This window comes from Manacus vitellinus, unplaced genomic scaffold (genome assembly GCF_001715985.3).
Source record: "Manacus vitellinus isolate BGI_N305 unplaced genomic scaffold, ASM171598v3 scaffold_7_pilon, whole genome shotgun sequence".
Lineage (NCBI taxonomy): Eukaryota > Metazoa > Chordata > Aves > Passeriformes > Pipridae > Manacus > Manacus vitellinus.
In genome coordinates this window covers 12,278,313-12,298,942 of record NW_021940813.1, presented here as the reverse complement: position 1 = coordinate 12,298,942, position 20,630 = coordinate 12,278,313, and the positions used below count along the sequence as shown (strand labels likewise).

General features: G+C 42.8%; 1 protein-coding gene across 2 annotated transcripts in view; it reads right to left on the bottom strand.

The window, feature by feature from the left end:
* Positions 1-4,806: 4,806 nt before the first annotated feature.
* The window catches only part of PHKA2 (phosphorylase kinase regulatory subunit alpha 2), a 37,314-nt gene continuing 21,490 nt past the window's right edge, over positions 4,807-20,630 (bottom strand). Inside the window, exons 19-31 of one of the 2 annotated variants that reach the window (XM_029964695.1) lie at positions 19,889-19,977; positions 18,736-18,869; positions 17,071-17,227; positions 15,646-15,725; positions 15,317-15,395; positions 15,072-15,201; positions 14,414-14,515; positions 13,659-13,777; positions 11,900-11,947; positions 9,174-9,341; positions 7,617-7,670; positions 6,029-6,229; positions 4,807-5,519 (exon numbers count right to left, since the gene is read on the bottom strand). In XM_029964695.1, the coding sequence (XP_029820555.1) occupies positions 5,346-5,519; positions 6,029-6,229; positions 7,617-7,670; positions 9,174-9,341; positions 11,900-11,947; positions 13,659-13,777; positions 14,414-14,515; positions 15,072-15,201; positions 15,317-15,395; positions 15,646-15,725; positions 17,071-17,227; positions 18,736-18,869; positions 19,889-19,977 (1,535 nt within the window). In that variant the 3' untranslated portion in view covers positions 4,807-5,345. The remainder of the gene's footprint in view (positions 5,520-6,028; positions 6,230-7,616; positions 7,671-9,173; positions 9,342-11,899; positions 11,948-13,658; positions 13,778-14,413; positions 14,516-15,071; positions 15,202-15,316; positions 15,396-15,645; positions 15,726-17,070; positions 17,228-18,735; positions 18,870-19,888; positions 19,978-20,630) is intronic. The other variant, XM_029964696.1, reaches the window with a different exon arrangement.

Sequence of the window (20,630 nt, the reverse complement as noted above, 5' to 3'; positions counted from 1 at the left end):
ACGACTGGTAACTTTTTGCCACATTTGTTGGAATTTGGAGCTAAGAAACAGTCATAACTCATCACCTTAATGATGACTAAATCCATAGCATGTTAATGTAACATACACAAGATCACAAAATAAAGCTTTAGCTTTCTGAGTAACGTCTAAGTAGTTAAGTGGGGTGTCTTTTTGCCTGTATTTGGGTACCCTGCCCCTAACAGCGTAGAACACTTTTCTTGAAGATGAACTGGGTTTCTTAAAAACAAAGAAATGAGTATAAACACAAAGTAAACATATTTTGGTATTATGAACCTAAATATTCTTGCATATAGATAAACATAAATTCTTTACCAAGAAAAGGGAACCGAGAAATTCTGAATTAGAGTTTTTCAAATGCAGCAAGATGGAAAAGTCCAATGCCCCCACCTGCCCATCTCCTTTCCCCTACTGCAAACCAATATTCCCATTCCTGCCAGTACCACCCTGTCAGTTCCCGGGGGGAGAGTCGGGAGATCTGGACTTAATTCCTTTGCAACACCAGGTCAGGAGCTTTTTGGTAAAAGTATCACCTCATTCAACCCTAGTAAATACAATGCACATAATGTGCTTTTTGGGAAGGAAAAGGTTTCAGTCTAGTCCCCCTTTAAACTGTATTAGCTAAAGATGAGCTAAGTAAGTCAGCTTGGTTTTATTTAATAACAGTGTTGAAAGAACAAGGAAAAGCATCCTTCCCAGTTTATCATCACAGAATGTAACAGCAGCCAGAGCTTAAGGCACTGCTCTCTCTCTTAGATCTTATTTTTTACAATTAAATCCAGAATACTTTTCCGGAAGTATTTTGTAACTTGACAGACAAATGAATAAACATGCACACACTTATTTCTATTGCTTTGGGGGAGGGGGAAAGAAAAATCTTTAATAGTGCCAACAAAATTTACAATAAAATGTTAATGGCATTGGTAATACTTAATGTCTGTTTCTGGCATGCAGTTATGCTGATCTATGCACTGTGATGATCAGTCCCACCTTATTCCAGTGGAGTGACAAAAAGGCTCCACTTAAGATGGACAAACAGCACAGTGTGTTATGGGCTCTTGCTTCCCACTGTTGGCTTCCATGCTGTAGGTGCAAAGTGACAAGGTGGAATGGGATGGTGCAGCTCTGGAGTCCTCCTTTGCCAGCCATCCCAGTAAGGAGGACAAAGCCAGGGTGTGCAGCAAGGCACAGGAGCTCTGAAACACGACTGACAGCATCAGTTCAGATGTCCCCCTCTAATGACACATTCCTGAAGATGACATAAAGTTGAAGGGGACTCGCCTTGAGGGATCACTTCATGAGAGGGGATGCCATGGTACAGTCGCAGTGCAGTGCTGCACTTGGCAGGCAGTAAGAGGCTTTTGGGGATGCAGCACTGAAGTATGAGAGGAGCTGAATTACTGAGCCAAAAAAGAAAGCCCCTGTCCTGTCAGCTGCTGGCAGCACACAAGAGCCCCCTGACCCCTGACAGAAGAAGGGGGGGGTGGCAGGGGAGTAACTGTGAAACATCTAATGCCAGGAATAAATTCCACTCGAGATTTAAACTGGGAGTGGGAAAAAGCCCTGCTGCTTGTACTTAAATCAAAACCATTTGAGCTGAAGCTCTTCTATATAACCCCACTCCCAATCCCTTTTAGTCACAATTCTATGCAGTGGCTACTTAATATTGCAGATGTGACTGGTTCTTTGAACAGGGACTGAATCAATCTGCAGATGAGTGCCCAAACTCTCACCCTACAGCTACAGATGCCACCACTGGTGGCATCTCTCTCCTGCTTAATGGGCAACTCTGCTCCTAACTGTGGACAATACCAGAAAGTGCCCAAGGTTGCACCAGGACTGACCCAGGCTCTGGCTTCACTCAAGCCCCTGGCTGCTGCTGGAGGGGTGACACAGTCCTGCAGTGCCCTGTGCCCGCAGGGGGCAGCCCAGGTGTTTCACCACTCACCACAGAAAGTGTCACGCCTTTATAGGGCAGCTAGGGACTGTGCAGCTCACCTGCACCTTCCAGAAACAAGCAGGGCTCTTTCCCTAAGGAAGGAAACTACAATTAGCAGGAGAGAAGCCAGGCAAACTTTGTACTCCACCCATTAAGTTTTCACATTTACCTGAGGGAGATCAAAGGTGCTTTTGATCTGTCTAGTTAGACAAACCCATGTCCTTCACTCGGCAGCAGGGAGAAGGAAACAGCCATGATCAGGGAGCAGGGAGGGCACTGGCCTGGAGGAGCTGGTTTGGAGCCAGCATGTGGTATGAGCTCTGAGCTGGACACCCATCATCGTTCTGGCCAATAGCCCCACCCAGCCCCATTCCCCTCTCCAGGCACATCTGGCTGCCTCCAGCACTGCATAGGTGCTTCTGACCCCACAGCTGCAAAGTGCTTAGGGCAGCAGTGCCTGTCAGGCTGGGACAAGCAGCTCTCAGGTGGTCTATTTTAATTCACTAATGCCCTTGTTTCTGAGGCACAGGATGTGTCTGTTCACCTTTGCTTTCTTTCCATAAATGCGTTTCCAGGGACTGGAAGCTGGCAGTGTCATCCTTTGCTGGCTCCCCAGGGAAGCCGCACGGCCAAGTTGAGCCTCTGCCAATTAGCTCAGCCCTACACAAATTGCAAAGTCGTCATGTATTTTATCTGTGAGCACACCCTCGTCACTGCCAGTGCCAGCTCTGCTTTGCAGCAGCCTAACACACCCCAGGAATCCTCAGCAAAGCAGGGGGTCTGTGTAAAACCTTATTTGCTTAATTAGGTTTGCACTACAATGCAGCTCTCCAAGTGGAATGAGCTGCAAGCTGAAGCTGTGCCTGATCTGGAAATAACACAAGTTTCCCTTCCCCTAGCTGTGTGTTTCAGAGTCCCAGCTTTCACCATCAGCTACCTAAACTCTTCAAATTACCACATAAATACTTTCCAAGTGCCTGCATTTTATGTGGTAACTCATGATAATCATAAATATACCATAACCTGGTTCATACTGTGAATTTCATACTAAAGACACCAATGACACTGCCATTAAAAAAAGAAGTGTTAAGAGGTGACCAGGTATGTTAGGTCATACGTTTCATTGTTTTAGACTTGAAGGCAGCTTAATGTAAAACCAACTACATCACCCTTCTTGTTTCTGAAAACAAGATCACGCTGTAGGTTAAAAAATAAAATAAAATTAAGAGTCTGAATGAAAATCATCTTGCATCTCTTACAATCTAGGATTCAAAAACAAAAGCAAAAATAACAGCTACTAGTAAATTTTCATATGATACTGGGTAGAACAAGAACCATCATACCAGCTCTTGTGTGCTCACGCTCTGCACTGTCACATCTGCTTAAACTAGACAAGGGATTTTACTTTCATTTACTGGGAAACAAGCCAAGTAAGCTCTCACAATACATATGAAAAGGAAAAAAAATCCAAACCAAACCATAATGAAGGCAAACCCCTACAAAACAGGCACCATGCCAATAAAATGACTTCCACATCCAGGTGGTAATTGCACCTGAACTGTCACTTTATGCTGGCCACTCCACAGGCCCATAGTTCTCATGGTGGTTAACACAAGGTATCTCTGGAGCACCCAATCCAAGGGTTCCTGGGCCTCTGGACTGCCAAACTCCTCTGCTCTCTGCAAAAGCAATAAATCACTTCCTAAGGCCTCCCATGCCTTCACTGTCTTGAGGCAGTGCCCAGACATTGCTACAGCAGCATCGAGTGTGTAGAGGGACAGCAGGCAGGGTGGCACAGCCATCAGGGGCTCAGCCTCCTTGGGACCATGAGTGCTGGCAACTGGCAAGTGAGACAGGGTGTTGTCATTTTGTCAAGGTCTTTCAGATACCTGTATAAAACTGGAAACAAAAAGCTCACTCTCAAAAGCACCACCCACCACTGTTACCAAAAAAAAAAGTTTTCAAATCCTATACAAATGGTATAGTTATGTTTTGAAAGAGTGGAGGGGAGGCTCACAGAAATATAATTAATCAGGCTTATTAGCTCAGAAAATTTTACAGGCCTGTCTGCTCTTTTCCCCTCTATCAGGCAAGACAGAATTGCTCTGATCCCTCCTGCTCACGTGGCAGCAGTGCTGGCACACCTCCACACTGCTGGGGGAGCCTGTGGCCATGGAGAGGCTAAAGCTACTGCCATATTCCTAAGCTGTCAGCCAGATGCTGGCACGTGGCTATTGACAAAGCCAACAGTGTCAGCACAAGGAAAATCCTGCCTGGGGTACAGCAGGGTTTTCCTCTCCAGAGGCCGCCTACCACTGTTTCCAGTTTCAGTGGCCATGGGACCACTGCCCTGCAGGACACACCTGTTCTCCCTGCAGCAGCTCAGAGTTTCCAGTGGACGGATTCAAGGTGCCAGCACTAACGTGGGAACTGTCTGAAGGGAGACTTCCAGGTAGCCCAAACTCTTACTATATGTGACCAGTGCAGCTTCAAACTAAAAAGAAAAATTAAAAAAAAATGGGAAAGGAAAAAAAAGAGAAACATCAAAGCCTTCTATAAACTCACACTGTGCTGGAAGGGCCACAATTATGCCATTCTTAACTCTGAGGCTGTTTGCAATGGAAACAATTGGGAGACTTGGAAAGGGTGCTTGAGTGGAAGCGGTTTATCTTGCTCCATTCAGAGGAAAGGATTACAGGCATAAAAGTGTCTGTCACCTTGGAGAAGCTGGAATCTTCAGATTTTGCCTCCAAAGCCTCAGGGAGGCAGGGAAGGAAGCTGTCTTGTTCAGATTAAAGACAGATGCAGTTTCCTGACAGAGGCTATCCTCTCAAATTAGTGGATATTGCAAGTGAGAAGAGATCCAGGATAAACGTATATGAGAAATATCACTGGGTTATTTCAAGTTACTCCTATGCCTCTATTTTACATTTCCCTGGATGTTTCACATTGTGCATTAGTGATTCACAATGATGTACATTTACACACAGCAGGAGAAAAATTAATGAATTCCATCACTTCCCTTATTTGGGAGACTCTATGCCCGAGATACAGCTCCGTTGTTTTATTATGCCTTTTGATCTCCACAGAATAATCTGTTTTCCCCTTGGCAGAACTGTATAATTCTTTCTAATTTACTATGAATTACATTTATGCACTTTGGGCAGAATAAGCCTCATTATTTGTTATTTCTTTCACACTCTCCTAAAACTGGGCCAAATTCCAGCTCCCTGTCCTCCGCAGGTAGGGCATGCACAGAGCATGGTCACCAGTGTCCAATGCTGAGGTAGTGCACAGCACACACACAGGCAGCAAGTAACCGTGAGGTTCACAACAGGGAAATGGGGAGAAAGAGCTTCTGAGCCTTCCCTCCCGCACGAGGCATCACTTACTGCATGGCACAGCCTGTGCTAGGCAGGAAATCATGTAAATAAATAATTATGGCTTTTGTTAGGTATGTCATGGTGCCATAGGCCCCGCTTGGAGCACTATCATAAAAAAAGTGGCAAATTCCTGTGGCTGTGTCCTTCTCCAAGATACTGCCAGTAGCTCCAAATGATTTCTGAAAAGACACAAGCAAAGAAGAAGGGCAAGTTAGGCATGCATGCTTATTTATTAGAAAAAACCCACCACGTTATGATTTTCCATTTGTGCTGAATACTGAAAACAATTCTCCTTTCCCTCATGAAAACCTTAATCAGGATTATTATAGGGCCCACATGACTTAGTTGGATCAGTGTAAGTAAATGAAGAACATATAACTTCACAGATTTTTGTCCTTTGGGGGGAAAGGGTGGGATTACTCAAATATTAGTAATTCTAATGCCTTGACAAAGCAAACCCTCACTTCAATCTAACAATATCCTTCAGAGCTTGTTAGCCACTACAATTTTATTCCATTTAAATCTCCCACAATTCTTAAATTAGCTTTCCGAATGTATTTCCAGAAGATACTTAAGTGATTCTGTCTGTCTTTGTAGGGGAAGGAACCAGGCCATCACACATATTTAAAAAGGAGCAGGAGATAATTTTTAAAGGAGGAGACTTCCCACCACTGCCCTTTAAACTCACCAGCTCCTGCAGAAACAGGTCATTGGCCATGTGCACGATTCGGTCCACGTGGATGATGCCCCCGATGCTGTTCACCTCGATGTCAGAGAGGAATGTGAGGACCAGAATAGCTTCCACCAGGAGCTGCCTGTACTCGGGCTGGGGGACGTGGTTCAGCACCGACTCCACGTGCACAGCAAACTTGATTTCACACGGGGTCATCTGGCAAGTTTGAGTGGAAATAGAGAGAAAAACTGACAAATCCAAAAGACTAGTTCCCCACATCCTGCAAGCTCTGAAACATATGCTCCTCTCTGCACATGGGGGCAGACTGACTGAAGCGAACGAAATGTTTGTGCCACTTTAGCACTTACAGAAAGTTTTCGTGTTGCTAGACCTTGATTCTGCAAACAGTTACACAACTTCCAGAAGCTGCTCCAGCCCTGCAACCCATCACATACACATCTCACTTACATACAGAGCTGCTGATGCTTAGCTGGCAAATTAACTCTTTGCTCCTCAGGCTGTGATCTCACACACTCTGCCTTGTAAGTGTCTCTCTGGCATCACAGGTTAGTTGCAAAGCCAAACTTACTGTTAAGTTTTAAAAATAACCACCTGCTTAGAGGGGTGATTTTTAAATAAGCCCCTAAAGCTTTGCCATGCAGAGGTATCGCTATACTGTTTGTAGAGCATCTTAATTTGCACTGGCATATCTCTGTGGATGTTATGTTGCCTTAGGAGGTTTGTGCTTATTTTTTCAAATCCTTTAAACAGCAAAATTAGATACTGTCTAGGTCTGACAGGCTAAAAATATAAGCCTATTTACCTACACAATAGGGATAAATAAAGCTCTCCTTTCTGAATAAAAAATCCAAAAAGCAACATTTAAATTTGGCAGAAAATTCCAGCTCCTCTCTTCAGCTGTTGCCATCATCCCTCAGAAGAGAAGGAAGCCAGAGACAAATCCAAGGGAACCAGACAGGAAAACAGTCTCAAGCACACAAGCACCTCTCTTGTTCTGATGGATTACTGTTCACAAGAGTTTGTTTTATAGATGTGAATTCAAAACTTGCCAGAGCACCTAAAGGCAATTGAACTAAGGAAAAACATGTAAGGAAAGGTTATGGAATTAAAAAGTCAAAGTTTTGGTTAGAAACAATCATTCTTAACTGATATTTACTTTTGAGACTGTGAAGCCAAAATACACTGGCTGGTGTTGCAGCATATTAAAAAAAAGTAAGTGGCAAGGAACATGTCTGCTTTACTCCAACAGGTCTGCACTGTCTCCTCACCTCCCCCCAACGAGGACTGCCATCAGCCACCCTCTCTCAAGCTCTGCTCTGTGGGCACACAGGGAGAGTAAAGGTATCCAGAAGGCAGGCTCAGCAAAGGGGAAAACCTGCCAGAAACACTCTCCCAGGCCTGTCTGGGAGGAACACATCTGCACAGACCTGGGGAAGCCAGCAGAGGTGCTGGGCAAAGTCTGGATGTTCTAACCTTGAAACCAAGGATCTGCAACAGCATCCCTGCTGCATGTTACACTGTCACACCCAGCATTCAACACATGGGGAGAAAATCACTGCAAATCGTTGGCATTTTACTGTACCTCTCTGGTGGTTGAAGAAGGAAGGACATACCCATCAATGGACAGACCATGGCACTGAAACAACATTTCAACAATGAACAGAAATTACAGTTCTTGCAAGTAAATCTTCTGAGAGTTTCTCTTTTTTTGAGCCAATATGTAACAACTTTCAGACAGAAAAAAAACAAAGTAAAAACCCCCAAATGAGACCAAAAAAACCCTGTTCCAAAATATTGTATTTCATCTATGCTAAAGAAGTTATTATGTAACCTGGCAAACATAAAAAATAGCCTGACATGACACACAAGAGAGTGCTGTGTTCCAGCACTTAAAGAGAGCCACTACAGCAGAGGCACACAAAGGAGGGAAACAAATTAATGAGAACATTCTGCTCGAAAGGAAGTAGAAATAAGGTAACATGAAAGCACTATGGACAACAGACCACAAAAGCGAGAACCTTTCTCATTTTCCCTTAAACAACCCTTAGTTACGTGTTTCAGATCCAGGGCACCACACCTCAAGGGTGTCAACCAGTGGGGCAGAGGTGGTGTTAGAAGTACCAAGTGATACAAGGAAAGAGTGACAAAACCTAAGTGGTGAGAAGGTAGGCTAAGGAGTGACATATCTGAGTACCTGAGGTACAGAAACACACACCAAGAAGAAGAGACAGATTTTATGAATAGTCCAAAGACATCTGAAGAATGAAATACTGAAAACAAATTAGATAAGCACAATTCATTTTAATAGCCAGAAAAAAAACATACAAATGCTCCTAGCTATTAAGACAGGTCAGAAGTGATGCTCACTCTACTGAAAGATCCCATTAGTAAATAGCCAAGAGGTCACATATGACTCATCTTGGCTGACATCAACACTAGGAGTTTCAGTGTAACTGATTTTAGAAGGACAACCAAAACCAGCCTAAACTAGTGATGTAGTCTTTTCCCAACTAAGCAGGCATGAACAGCTCAGTGCTGCAAGGTCCTGAACACTGGTTCACATTCAGCAAAGAAAAAAAACAGGTGCATAATCACTATGAAATAGATAAAAATTCATAATTTCCCTCTCCTCCTTCCTGGAGAGTTGCTTCAACACCTTTCCAAACCCCTCATCTCTGAGGTGCTGGCAAGGACTTAATTTTCACTTGAAAATAAACAAAAAAATGTCAAGAATGCTAAACAGCTCAGAAGAGCCAGCAAGAGATTCAAGACATTCTGGAAGAGTCAGTGCAGTTTCCTACTTCATTCCTCACAGCCCTTCTGAACTGGAGCACAGAACTGCATTGCACTGCAGTGCCCATCAGCTGCACTGACAACGTGCATTAGGCTGTGGGATGCAAGTTCAGCCAAAATTCAGCGTTGGTGGTTTCAGAAAAAAACAAACTTTCAAAAAAAACATGTGAACTTGTGTTAATGGAGCCCTTTTATGTTCAAGAGACACACTTCCACTAATGACTCTCGTTTCCACCAGTCTTCCAGCTGAAGACCAACTCCTGGCAGGATGTTTCCTCTGAACTACCACTTCCCCAAGTTACTGTGCAGCTTTCTTGTTTCCTGCCCTCCATAGCAGCCAACTTACCTTCTGAAGGATTTTCCACACTTTCTCATAAAAGCCAACAGGAACTCTGTTAATAGCACCATCAAGCCTCCTTCTGCGCAGCCACTGCCCCTTTCGGTCACCCCAGCTCATGTCTCCACTGGAGCCAGTAGGAGAAGTACTGGTGGGAGATGATGGAGTGCTGCTCCTCTGTAAGGACATTAAAGCCTTGGTTAATTGCCTTCTACCACCCCAAGTGGGTGTATTGACCACACCTGGTCAATACATTTTTGTTATAATGCTACCTCAGAACCAGGGGAAAAATACAGGCCATGGTGTCAGACAGGAAGATGGAGCAGGATTGATCTGTATCTCTCCCCTTAAAAACAAGCTTCACTTCTCGAGTACTTCAATAATTTCTCAACAAAACAGGCAAGCAGTTCAACATGGCATAACACAGTAAACTTCAGTGCTTGGTTTAACACAAGGTCTGACTACTTTAACAAACCCAAGCTGACTTCCAGGGCTGTGTCACTGGTGTTCAAGATGGGGGGATCTGCAGGTAAGTCTGGTTCACTTGGACATTGGGCTCGGTGTTGTAAAAGAACCAAAGGGTCTATGAGTCCAGCAAGAGAGGTCCGCCATGCAAAAGCTCCATTAAAATAAGTAGATTAAAAATTGACTTCATGTGGCCATGAAATCATCACGCTTGCCTCTCTGTAAGTGTCAGTCTTGTTCTCCTTTATTACCCTTATTGCTCTGGTTTTTTACCCTACTAGACTTGGACACTAAATTAGACAGCAAATCGTGTTCAAAGTTATGGCACTACCACCAAATTGTTGTTCTGATTTCCTCACATACAGTCTGCCTATTCCTTGCACTCCCAGACTGAGCTCTTCTGTTTTCTCATTCCTTTTTGCACACCTGTTACTTTCAGCCCAGAAAGGACTTCACTGATAGCCCCATCTGAAATCCCATCATCTCTGGGTAAGAAACCACCTGAGCAAGGTACTGGGGAAGGAGGACACTAAGACTGAAAACTGCATGGTTGGAAGGTGCAGGCTCACGGATTTTGCATAGCCAAGCTCTGCAAAAAATCCACAGCAAATGAGAACAATCCATTTCCACTGCTGCTGGTGTTCATGAGGCACAGGTGGTCTTCTCCTGATGTTTCAGTGCTTGTTTCTCCTTTCCACTGCACACTGACCATGACAGACAGAACTTCCTCCATCCCGCTGAGCAGAGCTTGGGGATGCAGGAGCTCAGTGGGAGCATCAACGCCAAAGCAGAGAAATCCATCTGTATACAATAATTAATCTGACTACTCAGGTGGTTCAGAGAAGCACCCTGAACAGCTAAATATGTGCACTTCAATCAAACAGCCAGTTGAAGCCTGCCTTTCTGTGCTGGTATGTAGGAAATGAGAGGCAACAGCAACCTGACAATTGTCAGGCCAGGCCACAGGGCTAGTGGTGCTCTGCAGCTGTGTACTTATGACATTTGGGAGGTGTGCCATTGACAATAAGTCTGAAGATGCAGAGAATCACAAATCACAACAGCCAGTTCAAAGGACATAGCTGCAAACTTCCTGTCTCTCCATGACACATTTGGAGCTTCAGACTAACTTTAAATTGTTGAGGTCTCTGTTGGTAAAATAGTTAAGCAATTATCTTCCTTCCTAAGAGTGAGAGCTTAAGAAGAGCGACAGTTCTCTGCCTTGAAAGAAGATGACTGCTTGAGGAGATAGCCATGCCCATAAAACCCCTGTCTCAGCAACTTGAAGCTATTCTGGGTTCCTCACTGTCCAGACACTGCCAGCATTTATCAATGCTACATTACTTCTAAATACTGAAGACACCTGTAACATAATCCACTATCAAGCAGCTAAATCTGTTATAGTACTTTATCTGCTACAACTGCTTAAGCTTCAGAGGACCTAAGTGGATCAAAATGCAAGACTCAACTTCTATTAAAAGATTACTAACAAGAATTGGTTCCCAGTGAAGATGAACAAAACAAAGAGGTAGGGTTTGAAAACAAGGTTTTAAGCAGAAGTCACAGGAGGTCTCTAAAGCCAAGACCTTTCGCGTGCGCACACACACAGACACACACACAGACACACACACACAGACACACACACACAGACACACACAGACACACACAGACACACACACACAGACACACACACACAGACACACACAGACACACACAGACACACAGACACACACAGACACACACAGACACACACACACAGACACACACACACACACACACACACACACAGACACACACACACACACACACACACACAGACACACACACAGGACACACACACAGACACCACACCACAGACACAGCACACAGACAACACACAACAGACACACACACAGACCCACACACAGACACGAACACACAACAGACACAAGACACACACACAGGACACACACACACAGACACACAGACACACACACAGACACACACACACACAGACACACACACAGACACAGACACACACACACAGACACACACACACAGACACACACACGGAAACCACACACAGAGCACACACAGACACAGACACACACAGACACACACACAGACACACACACACACACAGACACACACACACACACACACACACACAGACACAGACACAGACACACACACAGACACACAGACACACAGACACACACAGACACACAGACACACACACACACACACACACACACACACGGGGGAAGAGCAGGAGCAGAGCAACAGTGTTTTACCGTGGAAGCGAACATGCTGCTGGACACGGAGTGCCCCTCATGAAAGAACTACAAAACAAAACCAGACACCAACACATCAGACAGACAGCCATGACAGAACAGAACACAAACAGGGTTAAGTAACCCATCCATGCAAAGACAAGAAATATGGAATAAGCTCAGGTATTCTGGGGAAAACTGCAACAACCCCTGTCCTCTTTCAGAGTTGCACTTCAGCTGATCTCAGAGCAGCTGCTGCTGATTCCCAGGGTCACCATGAGGCAGATCCTGCCTTGCCAGGAGCCTTTTTGGCAGCCACAAGCCATCCATTTGGCTGCCCACGCCATCCACTGAGGTCCCAGTGGAAGGGACCATGGCCAACACAAACCACTACAGTTTGAGGTGCATGCAAAAGCTTCCATGTGACTCAGGGCTGGGGTGAAAACCAAGCTCCCCGCTTCCATTCTCCATTTGTTGCAATGCCAGCAGCTTCTCTTTGCACAAGAAGGTCAACTTGCTGCAGGCTGCCAGCTGGGTGGGCAGTGCTAAACAAACGGCTGCAAGGCAAAATTTTTGCTGAAATGTGGATGCAGCACCTCAGACTTACAGCAGTTTTCTCTAACTGCCCACCCCAAGCCATGCCTCCACGTTCAGTGTTAATGGTTCAGACCCAGGCAAAGGCTTGATGTTCTGACACAAGAAAGAACAGCAGCAAATGAGAGAGCTGCAGTTGCTCAACACGTACAGAGATGTGAGTACAAGTACTTGAAACGTTCCCTGTAACAACAAAGTTGATCCTGCACCACCCCACCCAACCCCCCTGCCAAAATGACATTACATTAGTATCTAGTAAATTATTCAGAGAATGCAGTGAGATGTAGCAGGATGCAGCATGAAAGGCAAAGTCGGGGGAACAAAAATAAAACCAGGCAACTCCCCCTCTGAGCAAAATACCAAGTTTCCATCTAATGCAAAAGCAACGCAGGAACTACACTTGTAATGTCAACTAAGGCCCAAGTATTTCAGCTCAGGCCCACCACTGTATTTAAATCAAAATAATGCTGCCACCTAGTGCCTTGTCCCTTCTCCTCCCTGGACAGGCCCCAAGACAGACACCCACTGCAGGACTGTGAGCCCTGCACAGTCATTCAGGGCTGGTGCAGAGCAGTCAGCACCTTCACAACCACAGCTGTATCAGCTCGGCCACGATGACGCTCGGGGAGCAGCTCGGCTCAAACACAGCAAACAGGTCTCGTGAGACAGACACCATGTGTTTCACAGGGGCCTCTGCTGTCCTGCCTGATCAGGTCCTGTGAAGAATCACTAACTGATCTCTATTGCCACCAATAATCATCCTCTATTCTGAAGAAACAGAACTGGAAGAAAAACAAACCAAGATTCCTTTTCCACATGTATCTTTTCTAAAAGGCATGTGGTCCATTTTTGCAACTTGGGTCAAGTACAAGAATGAACACTGCATGAAAGCTTCACTTTGTGTATCTGACCTTTCCTTAGCTGAAGCCGATAAAAGAGCTGTTTTTACAGTGGATGCCGTGAATGCATTAGAGTTTGTTCAAGTTGTTCTATTTTCAGCATGTGAAACAAGAACAAAAAAGGCAGCACATTTTTGGAGGAACCATCCCCTAACTGCCTTCTAGTTAGTGATGAGCTTTAAAATCAAAGCTTTGGAAACTTCTGTCATGTAGTAAGAATAGAACCTAACATAACACAGTTCCAGAACAGCTGCACTTTCTGATGAGCATTGACAGAAAACCCTCACCTGCTTCATCTCACTCTTCAATTTAGTAATACCACTTCTTTCTGTTTTGGTTGCTCCAGAATGCCCCATTTCACGAATAGAAATCGCAGGGCTAGATGAAGAGGAATCTACAGGTCGCACTAAAAGAAGCAAATGGACATTTTTAACATTGTAGGGGCAGAAAAACAGATGAAATTGTATCTAGATGTTAAACATATATCCTTTCAGAAGTGTGCAATGCTCTTGGTTGACAGCATCCTTTCAAGTCATGTCAAGAGTTCAAACCCAATTGCATCAAGTAAGGGGCCTACATCCATACTTGGATATCGGAGACTGATTTTCCAAGACACTGAACAATTGTAGCTGTAAAAGATGTCAGGAGTTGCAATGAGTCTGTGAGAGCCTGCATATGAACCCAGGAGACAGCTGATGCACCAGTCAGGAATATGTGGGCATCACAGATGTGCTTATTGAAGGCAGGTTAGATATGCCCTTTTTAATGGCTTTTGTTCTGGTCACATAAAATTTCTTCAGTTTAAAAGTTTGCCTTCATATTATTGAAAACTTGATACAATCTTATTTCAGTGCAGGATAGCTTCCATCATATTTGTTTTGTTTATTCCACAGCAGGCATACACATGTACTGGTCATCAATGATTAATACATTACCTATACATCTATTTTAAAAATTGAGAGAATAGATCCCCACTTATAAGACAATCTAACTTTATATTTATAGTTCTCAACATATACAAGTAGCCAAGGGGACAACTTACAGCTTCTTTCCACTCCAAACTCTTTCCCACTGAGAATGTGATGTAGGAGACTTTTCATATCAAAGGGGCTTAGATTCATCAAACTCTCTGAAGCTTCTTCACCTAGTAAAACAAAACAAAACAAAAGACAAGCATTACTGTGGGAAAGCAACAAGCCAACTCAGAAAACTGCTGATGAATGAAGCCAATCACATCTAACCTTTTGGTTCGCACCTCCTTTAAAAAAACTAATACGCATAGTCACATTTCAAAGAAAATACATTTCAGGACTAAACAACAAACACTGCATAGAAATAACACTATCTGCATTAATGAATATTATGTTGTAGCTTGTGCAAAATTTCTTTCAAGCTCATGATGAGAAAACAAGATCACTTGGAAAAGCATTACAGCCATTTCGCAACAGCAGATGACCTGCAGATCTAAATTACAAAGTCAGAGTTATTCCATAAAGAATATCCACTTCAGTTTGAATAACTGGATGATGGGGGAGAGGAATCTTCCATTAAGTTAAAAGAAAAGTGATTTTCAAAGTTTGTAACTGCACATATGAACGGAGAGGTTAATAAAAGGATTTAACATATATTAATGAAAAGAACAACTAAGGGTGAGGCAAAAATGATGCCGTCAGTACCCTTATGATAAAAGTGCCTCTTACCTGAGCATTTCAGACTCCGAGCCAGCTCAGTGGCCATCACCTGGATTATCAGACCAATGCGGAGCCTGAGCATCTCCACAAAAAGACTAGGCTGGGACCGGACGTACATTGCCAAGTACATAATTATTTCCTGCAAGGAAAAGGGCAGCCATTCAAAGTGGGCCTTCGTGGCTTTCCCAGTCTCAGAGCAAACACTGGCACCACACTGGGCACAGCCAAAGAAGCCTCTGACATATGCTGCTTACCTGTGTCAGGACTGCAATACTGATGTCTTGGCCACTGGCTTCATAAATGAGATCTGTGAGCTCCTCAGGTGGCAGTGGGCTGCAAGAAGACAAACCACAGCAAGCAGTGACCTGGCACAACCAGCTGTTAAAACTCTTGAGCAAGCACTGGAATCATCACCCAGAAACATCTCTGCACCACAAAGGTGCCTACAGTTCTGCCTGGGTGGCTGCAAATCCTTTTGAAGATGAGGAGTAAGTTTTAAAAGAAGATAACAGCAGCAGAATGGTACTGGCAGGAAGATGAAGAGCAGGCTGCCTCTGTAACTTGAGGCAGAGCTCCAACTTACGTGGTAATGATTTTCTCTCGGGGTTCTGGTGGCAGGCCCACTGTCAGTTGCTTGTGGTGTGACAGAAGGTCTGTGCATGCCTATTGTAAGGGGACAGAAAGCAAGAGACCTTTCTCTGAATCATGTGGAAGCAACACAGCTTTTAATTCCCAAAAATGAAGCATTTCTTTAGCAATTTTTAAGTGCATTTCTATTAATTACCATACATGCAGATCCAGCAGAATGCTATTAACTAGATGCCAAGGATCTCCTGAGGTCAACAGGGCTATGAGGGTATGACCAGTTTGAAAGCTGCTTCCCCCTTTCAGTGAAATCAGCAGCATAATGATTAAGGACTTCAGTGGGGCTGGCAGATGATAAAGGCTTTCATTCTTTATCATATGATAAACTTTTGTTTTTATTTAAGATAAAAATATTTTAAATCAATGAAAAGTTTGACAATATTAGCTTAAAAAATCCTGCATATTAATATATCTCTTAAAACAAGCAAACACCCAATATACTGCATCACATTCCTGAATTAGCTATCCTGATACATTCTGAATTAGATACTTCCACCAATATCACAGTGTTTACTCTTTTGTATTGACCTCCTTTAAAAGTGGGTGTTCAGTTTACTTGTTTTAGCATCCTGAATTAAAAAGCTCACATGGCAACGTTCCTCTGACTTTGAAGAGTCTATTTTCCCTCCCTTAATGTGGAAGAAAACCAATCATCTCTAGTCTCTTCCTCACCAATTTTTTGTCAGTTAATATACATGGCTTTCTGTGAGTGTGTCTGTACTGCTCGTCCACTGTGTCTGGAGAAGGGAAAAAATTCTGTGCGTAGGATAACTAGGAAATTAAACAAATAGTTTAGAGTACTTGAGAGGAAACATTTTTGTAATGTTCAAAATCGAATATGTACTCTTACAACAGACTTTTCTTGTTACCAGTTAACAGTCCCAGATATTTTAATGCCTCCAAACATCCACGTATATGGCAGAGTGTCCACCCAATGGGATGGAAATTGGCAGAACGTGTTTTTGTGTCATCACTTGCACCTAAACATAGCGCTGCTCCAAAAGTGTTTGTGCCATCACAAAAGCAGTGGGCAATTACCAGTGACAACTGCAGCTTTCAAAACACGTAATTAGGCTCCTCCAATTAAAAGAGATGAAATAAAGCCTTCACAACCATTTACAGTGATAGTGGGACATTCTCAGTCCATGCCAGAATTATCACTGTTCGCAATACAGACAAAAGGTAAAGATGTCGCAATAAGATTTAGATCAGAAAAGCAACCAACGTTTACTTAAAAGTGTTTCACTATCTATGGTGTGAAGTAAGACCAGAAGAAGGGAAAGCACAAGCCCCTCTGGCAAACTGGTAGTTTTATCTCTGTTTCCAGGAAAGAAACTGAGCCAGGATTATTTATATTTCATACCTCAGCCAGGACTTCCACTCTCTTTTTGAGTATACCGGAAATATAACGGATTAAGCCCCATTCTTGATTGAGGCCTGCCTTTCTGTAGAGCTCGTTGAGTAGGCAATGAACAGTGACACCATACTGTCCATCCAGCTCTGTGTCCCAGTCAGCACCTCTGCCACAAAAGACACAGAAGGTAACTGTCACCAGGTAAGATGCTACACTGCTTAACATTACCACACAAACGCAGCCGGATTTTGATCACCTTGCTCACATTGGTGACACGATGAAATACTACATGGGACATCTGGGCGTTCACCAGAGATCTATTACGTGCGGACAAAACCCTCTTGATACCAGAACTTTCACACTAATTTGAGCACTCACTTAGCTGTGAGCCAGTGACTTAAAAGGAACCATCCAAAGGATTTCTCACCAGACTTTTAAATTGAGATTCATGCAGACAGTCTGCTGCAGGAACACTCCATGTAGTGCTTTTTCAGAGCAGAATTCAGCAACAAATTCTGCTGAAGACTACACCCATTTTTCAGATGCCTCAGGGGAAGTTTTTTGCCCTGCCTCTTCCTTAGCTATTAACTAAACTTCAATGCTGCTTATGCCATTACTGAAAAGCAAAGATTTCTGCTCCTCTCCTGTTTTTGAAATTCACTACATTATGGTTTCTCTTTGGTAATGTTTTGAAGTGTCACAGAATGACTTTTCAATTCTTACTGAGACACCGAGTCCACCAGAAGTCCACTGGCCTTTGTGCTTTTGTCCAATAGAGACTCCTATGGTGAAACAAGTCCAGAATATGGAATTAACGGTGTTAGACGCAGTTAAACAACAAAATTATATTTTTTCAGGATTTCCTTCACTCTTTAGGAGAGGCTGCTAAACATTTTGCTTGGGAAATCAAGAAGATTAAAGAAGAGGTCCTCACAGGAGACAGACTAAAATAAACAAAAATACAGTCTTTGTAGCAGTAGGGAAGACCATCTGTGATTAACACATGCTTGTCTTTGCACCCAAAGCTAACTGCCTGTCAGGTTCCAGCAGTATTCTCCTGCACAGGAAAAAATGCCCAATAAATGCACTCCAGAAGATGATTCTACTGGTTTGTATTTGCATTTTGTTCCCATCAAACCTATTTAAATAGGAGGTGTTTACTAACCTCAGCAGATGGGTCTAGACTGGACCAAGAACGTTTTGAAAAGTACCAAGTTTTAGTCAGTGGTGCACTTAACATGCAGAGGGATTAGAGGAAAAATAGAGACCACTCATTAAAATTGCATTTTGCTTTTAGTTAGAAAATGACATGATGAAGTTTTCCTCTGTTTCCCTTCTTATGTATGAAAATCACACCAAATCTTTGTGGACTTTAAATAGAATGCCACAAATATAGCAGGGTGGGTTTTCATTCATGGAAAGAACTTGTGCATTTCATTTGTGAGCCCTGGGGCCTGTAACCATATGCTAATCAACTCTAAAATTTACACAAGTATTCTTTTGTATCCAGATAATTTATGTAATCAAGCTAACTGAAAATATGCTTGTTAAAGCACAAAATATTTTAATTATCCCCTCAAAACACAACCCTGAACAGTGAAAAGCTTTTGCACAAGAATAGTCATAGTTGTGACCAAATTTAAAGATGCTTAAGTTCATACTCAGACAACTCACTTTAGTATATGCAAGATATATAAGATGTCTGCTTGATCATGGAGTGTTGGACATTCCTTCAGCTGATCAACAAGCTTCCTGCAATCCAAATCACCATGAGCATCTTTAGGTAAGTGCAAGACATTTTCATGGTCCTGATAACAAAGAAGGATGAAAAATCAAACACGTGATCTTGAAAAACATAGTCAATCAAACAGTAACTTCCCATTAAAAACTTACAACAGACTTGAAACAAAACTCTGCACTTGAAATACAGACACGTTACATAAGTCTTGCGGGGCTACTAATTGGGAGGTTAATCCCAAGAAACACAACACCCAGAATGGAACCTTGCCTCTTTTTTTGACAAAATAAAGAAACCAAATTATTTGCATGCTTTTAATCTCATTTTATGTTACTTGTAAAGAGAAAAGCAGAGAGATACTATCTTTTTTTCAGTTGAAATAATTTAGACCTTTTTGAGTTCCACCTTGAACCTGTATATACGTGGTGCTTTACGGATGCAGATATTGCCGTCATGATGAAACTAAAATGTTAACTAATCAGATGATGCAACCCTGTGGGCAGTTCTCTGATGAAAAGTTTTGTTTAACAAGCTATTCAGCAATTCATATGGTCCTAAAAAACCATTAGACAAACAGAGCTTTTTGCAGAGCAGAATCCTTTAGGAGGCTGGATACAATCTCCTTTAGCCATTCTCAGCAGCTGGTTACCATATACCAAGACAAAAAAAGAGCCGAGCACAACTCCATCTTCATGCCTTGAGGTGGGATTTGGCTGGTGCCTTAAGGACATTACTGTAAGTAGCATTTCTTGGAGAACATCTCTAAAGGTTTTGAACATCCTGTCCTTCCCCTTGTGTTCAGCTAGAACTAAAGATGATTACTTAACCTTGGGCTTCTAAAAATAAGCAACTATTATATTATTTCTGTTCTGCACATGCAGTTAAAAACTTCCCACTTGATAAAGTCTATTGGACTAAAAAAACCTTCATCCAGCCAAAAAAATAAATTCCAAAACAAGGGAGTGCCTTAGACAGAATGGCTTGTGAAGGAAAACGAGAACTGGCATAGGGTTTGAATGGAAAACACAAGGAAAGGCTATAGCATTGAGTCCTAAAACCTCAAGCAGCATAAAAATTCCCACAGCTTACCTTTGTCTGAAAGAAATGGGGATTATCAACAAGATTCAGAGATTTTCGGTGTGTGTTCAGAACTTTAGTGGGAAGGGACATTGGCACAGCTGGAAAGTGAAGCCACCAGAACAAAAAGAAAAAAAAAAATCTGGTTCAATAACACAAAAATCAAAAACACCGACATGAAGCAGCTATACCAGGTAAAAATATATGTGAAAAAACCTGAAACATACAGAGTCAATGCTTCTGAGATGCTGTGCATGGAGCTCTGAGAAAAGCTCTTCCTGTATCTCATTGCGAGCTTGTTCCAAGATCAGCATGTCAAAGGCTCAGGTGCTACATGCTCAACTCAGAAATCCTGGTCTGACCCTGCTAAGTGTTTTAAACATTTTAACAGGAATAAAGTAGAAAAGATGGGCCAACTGGTAAGATATCAGAATTAAAATTATAATGCTAAATGCATGCTAATGCTCTGTTAACTTCATATGCTGAATTCAATAGAGGATATGGTGTTGTGGCACATGAAAGATGGGAGAAAAGACTAACAAAAAAGCTTGAAAGTTATTAATTTACAATGAAGTTAAGGGGAGCCTTCCCTTGATCAGGGCATTGAATACTACATATCTGCCTACAAAACAATGCATAAGTTGGAGTCTTTTTGCAAATTCAGTCAAAGCATTATTTTGGTGTATATTCTCCAATCACTCTAGAAGAAATGTAGCATAAATAGAAATACTGTACTCTCTCTCTACTCCATTTG